The 12,644-nt window shown below is 49.7% G+C and overlaps 1 protein-coding gene across 1 annotated transcript in view; it reads left to right on the top strand.

Annotated features, from left to right (window-relative positions):
• ADISSP (adipose secreted signaling protein) overlaps positions 1-12,644 on the top strand; it is a 65,356-nt gene that overhangs the window by 17,185 nt on the left and 35,527 nt on the right. The window contains exon 2 of the mRNA XM_083571983.1: positions 6,694-6,810. Within this exon, the coding sequence (XP_083428109.1) occupies positions 6,792-6,810 (19 nt within the window). The 5' untranslated portion in view covers positions 6,694-6,791. The remainder of the gene's footprint in view (positions 1-6,693; positions 6,811-12,644) is intronic.

A 12,644-nucleotide genomic window follows, 5' to 3' on the forward strand; every position in this document is an offset into this window, starting at 1 on the left:
ATTCACCCCCCACCAACAAGAACCCTTAGTTTGATGTTCCCATGCCAACTCAACTCCCAAACCTGCTTTTAAGACTTTTTGGGGTGGGTGCGGAGTGGCTCTCAGTGCTGGACCTCAGTGTATGGGCTGAATGATGGGGGTGGAGACACTCCTTCAGGTATACTGAAGAAACTTGCAATCAGTTAATTCTTGGCAGAGGAATTTTTTCTGCTTGCAGGTTCTTTGTTCCACAGGACTTTCTGACTCCCAGAAAGGGTTCCTCAGACGTTAGAGTTCATCGGCCCCTTGATAATAATAATAATAATAATAATAATAATACTACTACAGTGGTGCCTCGCAAGACGAAATTAATTCGTTCCGCAAGTTTTTTCTTCTTGCGGGTTTTTCGTCTTGCGAAGCACGGTTTCCCATAGGAATGCATTGAAAATCAATTAATGCGTTCCTATGGAGACCGCTTGCCAGGCTGGCGGTGCGGAGAAGGGCTTTTCTCCCCACTGCAAGCCTTCAGGACAGGTACGGGAACAGAGGGGAAGGCGTGCAGCGCTTCTCCTCTGTTCCCGGGGCTTGCGGTGGGAGGAGGGTTTTTCCTCCCCACCGCCAACATTCAGAACAGTATTCTGAATGTTGGCGGTGGGGAGGAAAGCCCTCCTCCCACCGCAAGTCTTCAGGACAGCCATCCGAAGGCTGGCGTGGGGAGAAGGTCTCTCCGCCCCACCGCCAGCCTTCGGAGGAGCCTTCCAAAGGCTGCCGGTGGGGCGGAGAGACCTCCTCTCGCCGCCAGCCTTCGGAGGAGCCTTCCAAAGGCTGCCGGTGGGGCGGAGAGACCTCCTCTCGCCGCCAGCCTTCGGAGCAGCCTTCCGAAGGCTGGCGGTGGGGCGGAGAGACCTCCTCCCGCCGCCAGCCTTCCGAGCAGCCTTCCGAAGGCTGGCGGTGGGGCGGAGAGACCTCCTCCCGCCGCCAGCCTTCCGAGCAGCCTTCCGAAGGCTGGCGGTGGGGCGGAGAGACCTCCTCCCGCCGCCAGCCTTCCGAGCAGCCTTCCGAAGGCTGGCGGCGGGAGGAGGTCTCTCCGCCCCACCGCCAGCCTTCGGAGGAGGTCCGAGGACAGTGGGGAAGACGCGCTGCGCTTCCCTGCTGTCCTGGAGATTTCCCTATGGGCTTTCATCTTGCGAAGGAAGCCCATAGGGAAATTCGTCTTGCGAAGCGCATCGAAAAACGGAAAACCCTTTCGTCTAGTGGGTTTTTCGTCTTGCGAGGCGTTCGTCTTGCGGGGCACCACTGTAATAATAATAATAATAATAATAATAATAATAATAATAATAATAATAATAATAATAATAAATATTTATTGATGAGCTCATAAAGTTGTTGTCGACACCAACCCAAGTTTTTTAGGAATGTAAATGTAATCAAAAGTCAAGAAACATGTTCAGGGGAGGGCAACCAAGTTGACCCAGGGTCTGGAAACCAAGCCTTATGAGGAACAGTTGAGGGAGTTGGGTATGTTTAGCCTGGAAAAGAGGAGATTTGAGAGCCAGCTTCAAATATCTGAGGGGCTGCTGCTCTACAATTCTATGATTCTATAATCAACATTTGCTAATCATCATTCATCATTACTAGAAATCGTAGAATTTGAATAAAATAAGGAATATTGTTGCATAACGGAATCATCTTCCTAATTCAGAGGGTCCTCACTGGCGAGGGACGTGCACTCTGCACATGCCCACACTCTTTACTTCTGAGGCTCATAATTCCTAGTGAAATCTTTCACGTCCGTGGTGTTAGAAGGGACCCCAAGTGTCATCTTGTGCAGCCCCCCCAAAGTGTAAGAATTGCAGCTAAATAATCCCTGAGAGACGGCACTCCAGCCTCTATTTGAAAACCAGACATGGCTCTCACTGTCAGGAAGTTCTTCCTAATGTTCAGACGGAATCTCCTTTCATTGCAAATAAATTGGCTATTTTTTTAAAAAAGGTGCTGCGACGTGATTCTTTGTTTTCTGCTAGAGACCGACACAGGGGCCCATCTGGAAGTTGCTTCTCAATTCAGCTCTGAAGGACTTTTTGGCCTGACGTGCTTTAAAAGGACATCTCCTCCTCTGGAGGTTGAGCAGAACCAGATGGTCCCAGGCTGGGGGAGAAGTTGGCCCAGAGCCTGATGGTTCTGCCAAATCGCTGGAGCGGACGATGGGATCCGGATTGGAGTGTGTTCAGGGCTCCCTCCCCAGGTGCCCCTGGACCGAGAATGGGCTCAGGGTAGGCTGGGATCTGCTGGTGGATCTCTGGGTGATTTGCAGCAGATCTGCATACGATTCTTGTTCACAGCAGGGAGTCATTTTGAACTCACAGCTGTCCATGGAGGCGCAGGTCAATTCTGTGTCCAGGGCAGCTGTCTCCCAGCTCCATCTGGTACACAGGATGAGACCCTCCCTGCCCGCAGACTGTCTCGCCAGAGTGGTGCATGCTCTGGTTATCTCCTGCTTGGACTACTGCAATGCGCTCTATGTGGGGCTACCTTTGAAGGTGACCTGGAAACTACAACTAATACAGAATGCGGCAGCTAGACTGGTGACTGGCAGTGGCTGCTGGGACCACATAACACCGGTCCTGCAAGACCTACATTGGCTCCCAGGATGTTTCAGAGCACAATTCAAAGTGTTGGTGCTGACCTTTGAAGCCCTAAACGGCCTCGGTCCAGTATTCCTGAAGGAGCGTCTTCACCCCCATCGTTCAGCCCAGACACTGAGGTCCAGCACCGAGGGCCTTCTGGCGGTTCCCTCACTGCAAGAAGTGAGGTTACAGGGAACCAGGCAGAGGGCCTTCTCGGTGGTGGCGCCTGCCCTGTGGAACGCCCTCCCTTCAGATGTCAAGGCAATAAACAACCATTTTACTTTTAAAAGACACCTGAAGGCGGCCCTGTTTAGGGAAGTTTTTTATGTCTGACACTGTATTGTTTTTAATATTCAGTTGGAAGCCACCCAGAGTGGCTGGGGAAACCCAGCCAGATGGGCGGGGTATAAATAATAAATTATTAGTATTATATAACTTGATTTAAAACAACGAACATGCAGGTGCAGTCATCTTTTCCCCAACACGGGATTTGAACCCACGACCTTGAGATTAAGCGTCTCATGCTCTACCAACTGATTAAAACGGCAGAGTGGAAGGAAAGGACGACCTTTTTCTGCCTCCGTGCTTCCAGCTGCTCTCTGAAGACTAGAGAAGAGAGAGCAGGAGAAGGTCTAGGCCAGGGCTGTCCAACAGGTTGATCACGATCTCCTGGTCAATCGCGGGGTGCGCCCCTGGTCGATCCTGGCCGATCTTGGGACCCCCAACCACTTTTTCGAAAATAAAAAATTGCTCAACAACTTTGGTTCTTCCTCCTCTCAACAACTCTGATCTGTGCTACCCCCAAAAAGCTCAACAACTTTGGTCAATACAATGGGCTGATCACTGCCAGTTTATTTTTTAATTGGAATAGATCGCAGTCTTTTGGAAGCTGGGCACCCCTGGACTAGACCATGTGAAAAACGAGCATAATATTTTAGCTGCAGTTCATTCATTTTCAGCTTTTCATTCTTTCCATTTCATTGTTGCGCCCATAACCTCTGCTTAAGGTGCCATTAAGCTCCTAGCTTTCATATCTCAGTTTCTAACACGGCTCAGTAGGCTTGCCCTCCATGAATTTGCTTGATTTTTAAACCCATCTAGGTTGGTGGCTGTCCCATCCATAGTTTAACGGCGCACTGCAGGAAGAAGCGGTTTCATGAAGAAGTCCAGAACATCTGAGGGGCACCAGGTTGGCAATGGCTGCAGGGTTCATTGCATTCTTGGTCTCGCTCTGTCGTTTTGCTTCTGGTTTTCTTTCTTTTGCTGAGCTCTCAAGACTCTGCCGCTCCCATGTTTCTGTTCCTGCCCCTTCCCATTTCTTTTAAAAATGGGTCTAAGAACTGGGATGCTGTTGATTCAAAGGCGCTGTAAGATAATACGTTCAGAAGCCAAGGAGGAGGTGAGAACTTCAAAGCGGGCTCTATTTTTATATCTGGCACATCTCTCTCCACAATTGACACCAAGGTCCCAGGCGTGCCGGCATCTTGCACAACCTGTTCGGGGCTCAAGAGGCTCTGGAGAAATAGGGGAACGAAAGCGTGCTAATGAGATTTATGTTTATGAGCTCAGGGGCTGGTGGTGGGCCGGCATTCCTGAGTGTTCGAATCGGCAGCAGTGCGCATGCCCTTTATTCAATTAATCTTGTTTACTGTGCAGTGGTACCTCTGGTTGCGAACGGGATCCGTTCCGGAGCCCCGTTCGCAACCCGAGAGGAACGCAACCCAACGTCAGTGCGTCTGCGCGCGCGCGGGTCACGATTCGTCGCTTCTGCGCATGCACGTGACATCATTTTGCACATCTGCGCATGCGCGAGCTGCAAAACCCAGAAGTAACCCTTTCTGGTACTTCCGGGTTGCTGCGGGACACAACCTGAACCAAACGTAACAAGAGGTATGACTGTATTTATAGCCTGCCTTTCTCCCATGTCGGCGTTCAGCTCATAGAATTGTAGAGCTGGGGGGCTCCCCAGCGGTCATCTAGCCCAACCCGCTGCCACGCGGGGACCACCGCTCCAGAATCCCTGACAGGTGGCCACCCAACCTCTCTTTCAAAAACCACAAGGAAGGAGATTCTGCCAGCTTCCGGATGACTCCTGCAAGGCAGCTAACAGCACTTAGAGGCATTATAAAATACGAAGCAGTAAGAACAAACCAGCTGAAAAGCAATAATTAAAATATGTCAAAAAGCATTAGTGTGGGGTTTCTCTCACGCTTCTCCCAGAAGCTGCAGTGGGTGCAGAATGCTGCAGCACAATTGCTGACAGGAGGGAGGTGTTGCCAGCATATAACTCCCGTGCTCACAGATCTGTACCGGCTGCCCAGCTGCTACCAAGCCAAGTTCGAAGTGCTGTTTTTAGCATATAAAGCCCCTAACAACTGGGGAGCAATTTACCTGTGAGATCACCTTACCTCACAGCTGCCCACTCAGCCACTTCGATCGGAGGCGTTGGCCCTGCTACAGGTGCCCCATAATACTCATTCCGCATTGGTAAGAAATCCATCTTTTAATTTGGCACTTTGGAACTGCCTGCCTAGTGATATCAAGCGGGCACCATCACTGTATTATTTTTGGTGCCGTGATGAAGACATTCTAAACAGGCAGCTCTGTTTAGGGAAGCTTTTAATGTTTAATAGGTTATTGTATTTTAGTGTTTTGTTGGAAGCCGCCCAGAGTGGCTGGGGAAACCCAGCCAGATGGGCGGGGTATAAATAATAAATTATTATTATTATTATTATTATTATTATTATTTGGACAAGTCCACCCAGAGACTTAGAAAGTTGAGGTAATGTGAATCTGTTTCAGTATATTAACTTTTGTATGTTCCAAAATAGGATTCCTACCCCCTTGATTTTTGTCTTTTGTAAACTGCTTCAAGGGTGGTTGTTGTTTTACAATCAAGCGGTGTATAAATTTTATGAGATTAATAAATTTAGAACCAGCTATTAAAATCCAGTTTGCCCTGAAAGAAGCCCAGCGATCCGCTTGGTCTAGACCAAGGTTTCCCAGCTGTTTTTGGGGTACAGTTCCCATCATCCCTTACTACCGGACCTGCTAGCTTGGGGTGATGGGATTTGTAGTCCAGAAACTTGGAGACCCAAGTTTGGGAGACCCTGGTCTACATGTCAGTTCCCAAAGGCTTGTCTGAGCAGGAAGGTGGAAGAAAAGCGAGGAGATGGTCAAGCCTGACCTCTCTTGAGAAGAGGGAATTTCGTGTCTCGTGGCACCACCAGCCTTGCTTCTGATGCTGAAGGGACCGAGAGGAGGTGCCTACGAGTCGCTTCCCACGAAAACATATGTTTGCTATTAAGAAGAATAATTTTTAAAACCAACAGTAAAACTTTGCAAAACAAACAAACAAACAAACAATTTCAGTCCCAATAGAGAAAGACTGGATGGGATTAGAAACTTCCAAGCCTTTAAAAGTCTTGCAAAAAGAAAAAGGGAGGAAGAGTTTGCAAAGGAAATGGTAGAGATAGTACCTACCTCAATATGCAGTGGCAGGGAGTTCCAAAGGCTGGTGTTGCTATAGTAAGGGTCCCAGATTTTTTTCAATGAATCCAGGGACACTTTTCAACTCCGATGGATTTTGTATGGGGACTGACTTGTAAATCTTGGGACTGTCCCCCGGGAAACGGGGACGTATGGTAACCTTAGGCTCTAGTCAAAGTCCAATTCCTGCAAACCGGCCTTCTGGATATTTGCTTGTTGAAAATTCTCTGCAATTCCTGGGTGGAAGGGGGCTATAGGAGTGTGTTAGCTTTTGTCCTGAGCTCATTTTGTCTTTTTGCCTGTGGGTCACGGAAACTGCGATTGGGGTTGACGGTTCACTTCCCTAAGGATGCTGTGCCTGCTTGCCCACTCCTCCTCCTCTTCACCCCCCCCCATGAAGAAAATTGTTGGTATGGGCTTGGACATGTCAGCCCTTAGGACCCAGAGGGAACGCTTCGGAGAACTGTTTGGGCAAGGCGGTTCCCTACCCTGTGCAAGATCTTTTGTCGGGGAGAGAGAAGTCTCTTAACTGTGGCTCAACCTGCCTGTCTTCTTCTCCTCTCCTGCTCCCCTTTGTGCACCCCCTCTTTGTCTTCAGAGGCAGCCCGCTGCACCCCCTCGGAGCATGGCCCCTCGCTGACAGGGCTGGCCGAAGTTCGACGCAGAGCAAGCCGGAGGAACTTCTCCCTGGGTCAAATGGCGACTGCAAACAAGGGTGAGTGGCCGGTGTGTGGTACCCGAGTGGGGCTGGATGCCCGTTGCCACGGCGACCTGAGCATCCTGGGTGGTCTTGGGCTGCTTTGGCCCTTCCGTCGGGCATGTTCCTCGAGTGCAGGGTTCCTTGCTCTTAGTTTGAATGCCAGAGCTTCCCTGCTGGATCAGGCCGAGCCCAGGCAGCTGCAGTCTCTCAGCCTGCAACCTGGAGGGTTGCTAGCACAGCGTTCGCCAACCTGGTGCCCTCCAACTCTTTTGGATCCCAGCTCCCATCGGCTTCAGCCAGCGCAGGCCTACCTTGCAGGGTTGCATGGGCCGCAGAGACGATGCAGAGCAGCCTGAGCACAAATGATCAGGATTGCGCTTGAAATATTACGCGTTCCCTTTTGCAAGTTTGGGGAGGCTGCGGTGGTCCTGGGCTGGACGAAATTCCTGCCCACACTAACCCAGTGCCCTCCGGAGCTTTTGGACTACGACTGCTGTGCTGGCTGGGGCTTCTGGGAGTCGTCTAGTGGTACCTCAGGTTAAGTACTTAATTCGTTCCAGAGGTCCATTCTTAACCTGAAACTGTTCTTAACCTGAAGCACCACTTTAGCTAATGGGGCCTCCCGCTGCTGCCGCACCGCTGCTGCACGATTTCTGTTCTCATCCTGAGGCAAAGTTCTTAACCCGAGGTAATATTTCTGGGTTAGCGGAGTCTGTAACCTGAAGCGTCTGTAACCTGAGGTACCACTGTAGTCCAAAACCATGGCATTGCTCCAGGTTGTGCTATGCAAAGGCTGTGCTATGCCGACGTCGCACGAATTCTGTCTTGAGCCTTTTTGGTTGTGATATGTCCAAACGAACATCCATCACTGCACCTGGAGGTAGGAAAGGTGAGGGAATAACATTCTTTGCAAATGAACCTCGTGCCCATCAAAGGGCAGTAGAGCTGTCCTCGGGCAAGGGGGCTGTTGTGTCCAGAACATACAGAACGGAGCTGGCTGAAATACCTGGCAGAGTTGCTCAAATCTTTTGCTCCATTTCTGCCTTTCTGTGTTTTGTATTCAGTCCTTGCCTCCCTTTAATAATCCGTTTCAGAAAGCGGATGCAAATCGGTTCAGAACGTCTCCGGCGAGGAAAATCCGCACGCTGCAGCAAAAACCTGAATGAAAGGGGTTTGGTGCAGAGGGCAGCGCTGTGACTGCCTGAACTGGAGACGGGTTCAAATTGCCACTAGCCATGGCTTGGCAGGCAGAGGGATGCGTCTCAGGCTTGCCTTCCTCGCAGGGGCGTTGGGGTCTAAGACTGGATAGCCCCTGAACTCCTTGGAAGAAAGGAATGCTTCTGCACTCAACGCATGGTGAAACTATGCAGTTCACTGCCCCACAGGTGGTGGTGGCGGCCCCAAAACTGAATGGCCTTAAAAGAGGAGTAGAGAGATTCCTAGAGGAGACAGCTATTGATGGCTACTAGCCATGATAGATATAAAATAGCTCCACAGTTAGAGGCTGCAATGCTTCTGAATCCCAGATGCTGGAAGCCAAAGAAGGGGAGAATAGCTCTTGTGCATGAATCCTGCTTCTTGGCTTCCTGGCTGGCCATTGTGAGAACAGCATGCTGGACTAGGCGGGCCATTGGCCTCATCCAGCAGACCCTTCTCACATTCTTATGTGCTTATAAACTCAGTGTACAGATGCCTCAACAGACCAGCTCTGCAGCTTTGCAAAAAAATTATTAGCAGACGTCTGGAGTCTCCTAAGAATCGGTGCTTCTATTTCTCCTGCCTTCCACTGCCGAAACCTCTCTGCGTTAACAACCCTTTTCTCCCCCAACTCCCAGTGGCCTCAACCCCCATTATTTGGCCTTATTGACAACACAGTCATGTACAGTGGTACCTTGGTTCTTGAACTTAATCCATTCAGGAAGACGCCTGAAACCGTTCAAAAACCAAGGCGCAGCTTCCGATTGGCTGCAGGAGCTTCCTGTCGTGTCGGACATTCAGCTTCCGAAAAACATTTGGAAACCGGAACACACACTTCTGGGTTTTCGGTGTTCGGGAGCAGGTTTGTTCAACAGCTAAGCTGTTCGGTAACCAAGGTACCACTGTATCTCCTTGTCTCTTCAGAGGTAAGGGGCTTCTTGAGTTCAGTGGGGCAGAGGGAGGTTCACGTAGGATTGCATTGCAGGGGGGTTGGGATAGATGACCGTTGGGGTTCCCGTCCAACTCTACAGTTCCATGATTGCAGCCTCAGCGGCTGATCCATGGCTGATGGGCAGAATTTGGAATGTGCTACCCACCCTCCTCTTTCCTCCTCCTCCTTTGCTGGACAGGAGTTTCTGGAAAGGCAAGTCCATGTACTTTGACCTGGGAGGGGGAAGCGGAAAACCTTCCTGGACAGGAGGAGGAAAGCCTCCTAGAAGCTAGTCGCCTTGCTTGGGGCATAATTGTAAACTCATCAGCACCAGATGAGACTTCAGCCATTGCAGATTATGCTTTTTTATAGCACTGTATCTTATTGGGACCCTGAAATCCACCAACTGGCGTCTGGTATAGAAAGACGTATGCTTAGGGTTCAATAATTTTCAGCAAAGGAGTGATTTTGAGTACCAGAACTGAATGGAGCCCAGCCCTCACCCCCCCCAATAAACGTGGTCTGTTCTTTCCCCCAACTTTCTTCATTCCAGCTATGATATACTGTCAGTGGGTGAGTCATTTCTGTTGCAATTGCTGAACAACCGGGGAGTCAGGAATCCTTTGCTTACTCAGACATTAATACGAGGTTAGGAGAGAAAGGTGTAGTAGTAAACAGCCAGCTGGGAGATCCAGGTTCACGTCCTTGCTTGCTGTCATGAGTAGGCTGGAGTACACTGGTCCTGTATCCAGGGATGATGGGAGTTGTAGTCCAAAAATTAGCTGGAGACCTGAGTTTGGGAAACACTGGCTTAGAGAAAAGGTAAGAGGCCACATGATATTGTTGGCATCTGTCTTGAGAGACAAAGGAGGAGGGCTCCTTTGGGGGTGAGGTCAATCAGTTGGAGAGTTGCAGCGCCTGCTGTGGCCGCAGAGACCAATAGGGGAGAGACATGTTTTGTTGCAGCCGGAGCAGATGAAGGCATCTGGTTGTGCTGCTGCAGATGCACCAAGGCTAGGGTTACCAGATGTCCCCGGTTCCCGGGGACAGTCCCCGGATTTGCAGATCTGTCCCTGGACAAATTGCATCTCTGGAATATCCCCAGATTTGCAAATCTGTCCCCTGTGGCAGTGGCAGTCTCAGCAGCCCGGAGCCAGCCTGGTAGCACAGTTGGCCCTGGCTGGCTCCAGGAGCTGCCTGCTGCCATGGCGCCCGCCATTTTTCCTCGCCGAAACTTCTGGCAAGAAAAAATGGCGGGCGCCACGGCAGCGAGCAGCTCCTGAAGCCAGCCAGGGCCAACTGTGCTACCAGGCTGGCTCCGGGCTGCTGATTGCTGCTGCTGCTGCCGCTGCCAAAGGAGAACCAGGGACATCCAGCGGTACAGATCTCCTGCTTTCTTCCCCCTTTGTTTTGACTGATCAGGGGAGGGTCGGGAGTTGCAAGCAGCCGGCCGTTGCCCAGTTTTTAAAAAGCTCTGCGCATTTATGTTTCACAAGGTGCGAAAGAAGGGCTTTGCACCTTGCCTGGCAGAGAAACTGCTCACCTTGTACCGCTCCTGGGCAATGGCTGCCTGCCCGTGACTCCCAAGCCTCCCCCGATCTGTCAGAACAAAGGGGGAAGGAGATCGGGGAAGGCTCAGGAGTCATGGGTGCATGGTGTTTTTTAAAAACTCTGTGCAAAAGAAAGGATTTGCACCTCACCATCCCCACTACTGATGCTCTGTTGCTACTCAGCTTCAAAAAAAAAAAGTGTCCCCGGATTCATTGAAAAAAATCTGGTAACCATAACCAAGGCGTTTCTTCTCTCTGTGCTCCTTCCAGTGGTCATTTCTCCTCTGGTCACTGCTACAGATGCATGACCTGACGGTCTGTCTTCAGGCACGGCAGTTGTCTGCAAAGGGATTCCCCCACGGTGTTGCCATCCTCCGTGCCACTTTTGCAGACATTTTTGTGTCACAGAGTTGGGCCTGGTGCCAGAAGCCAGGAGGACATGACAGGCTTGGGGATATGACAGGAGTTGATGATATGGTTCATGGCATGGAGAAACCTGAAAGGGGTGGCAGACGAAGGTGATTGACTATATGGGACTGGCCGAGATGACTGGCAGAATCCGTGACCAAGGGAAAGAGACGGTGGAAGAAGATTGGAAGAAATTTAAAGTTTACCTTAAGAATTGTTGTAAAATTAATGAGTGCTAAAATGTCATGGGTAATGTAAAACAGAATTGCAACGATAAACGATTGGGTTAGAGAAAAAGGATTAAAGAAATTGAATCATAAGTATCTGAAATTAGGGGTTGCTGAAAAAGTTTAAAACAGGGATGCAGAAAAGGGAGGTATGGGGAAGTCGTTGAAATAAGGTTTAAGAAAAAAAGGTTATGAAATTATACGTGTTTATATGTTTGTTTGTTAACGTGTTATGTTGTGAATTGTCAGTTCTTGTCTGTTAATATATGTTGTAAAACCAATAAAAATTTATTATATATAAAAAAAGAGAAACCTGAAAGGGGATTTCATCTCGGTGAAAAACAGGTCTGCCCCTGTTCCTGCCGTTGAACAGACGCAGCATAAAAGGAAAAGGCAACAAGGAGGGAGGAGAATGGGGGAAAGAGCACATTTAGGGTACCAGTGCTTCAGGTTACAGAGCTCTTGCAGTGAGCAGCTAGGTTGGAAACAGTTCAGGGGAGCCTGATGGAATGGCTGTTGCTTGGGCTTAGATGCAGGAGAGCCAAGGGCAGCTGGCCTCTGCCTTTGGTGTGGCCTGATGGAAAGGTTGCTTCCAGGTGGCTGGGCTCAATGCTCTGCTAATGCTGAACCCCACCCTGGGGGTGGAGAGGACTTGGCCACAGCTGTGCAGCCCTCACCCTCCAGCTATCGGCACCACCGCCTTGTCTGAGCTTGCTGGGGCTCGTGTCCCTGACCTTTTGTTTTTTAAGCACCTGCCCAATATCATGTTTTCCGTCCATCAGATACGCAGTGACCCATCACTCTGAACTTTTCCTCATTTTTTAAAGAAAATAACTGCGTGATGGGCTGATACGGGCTGAGAGTGCTGCTTGCTGGGTTGGTTTGGGGGATGGGGGAATCTTAACAGGTTTGGCTGTAGAGGCGATCAGGCTGGGTAACACAGTTTAGGACCTAGGCTAACGGTTTATTGTCGGTTCTCAGGTGTGGAAACGAAAGACGCCAGGCAGGCCTTTTGAAATGTGCATATTCAAAATAAACATATTTTAAAAATATAATTTGTTCCATTAGAAAGTGTTTTTGTCTTCTTCCTTTGTCTCTTTGTCTTCTTCTCTGTCTTTGTCCTCTTCTTTGTCGTTGTCTTTGTCTTCTTCATAGTGAAGGCGCTTATCCAAAGCGGGCTCCCTGGAAACATTTATAAATAAGTTTCCTTGGCAGAAACCCTCTGCAAAAGGAAGAGCTGGATCTTTTCCACTTGACACGCCTCTGCTCATCAGTCAAACTGTGCACCCTTTTCACCGTCTCTTGAGCACCAAACTTATCTCTGCCATTTGGTGCATTGTTGTCACTGAGAGCTGCAGCTGTTGCCTGTTGATAGCAAGCCCAATAAACACGCGAGACGAAACCGGCTGTGTTCTTAGATAAATAAGGTATACTATTCATAGTATCAAATCATAAATTTCAACGGAAGTAACTCATAAAGTTCAACATACGAACAAAGCAGAAGACCCAGTGGATCAGATCATTCTCTAGTCAGAT

This window comes from Podarcis filfolensis (assembly GCF_964270895.1).
Source record: "Podarcis filfolensis genome assembly, chromosome: 9".
In the NCBI taxonomy this organism is placed as follows: Eukaryota; Metazoa; Chordata; class Lepidosauria; order Squamata; family Lacertidae; genus Podarcis; species Podarcis filfolensis.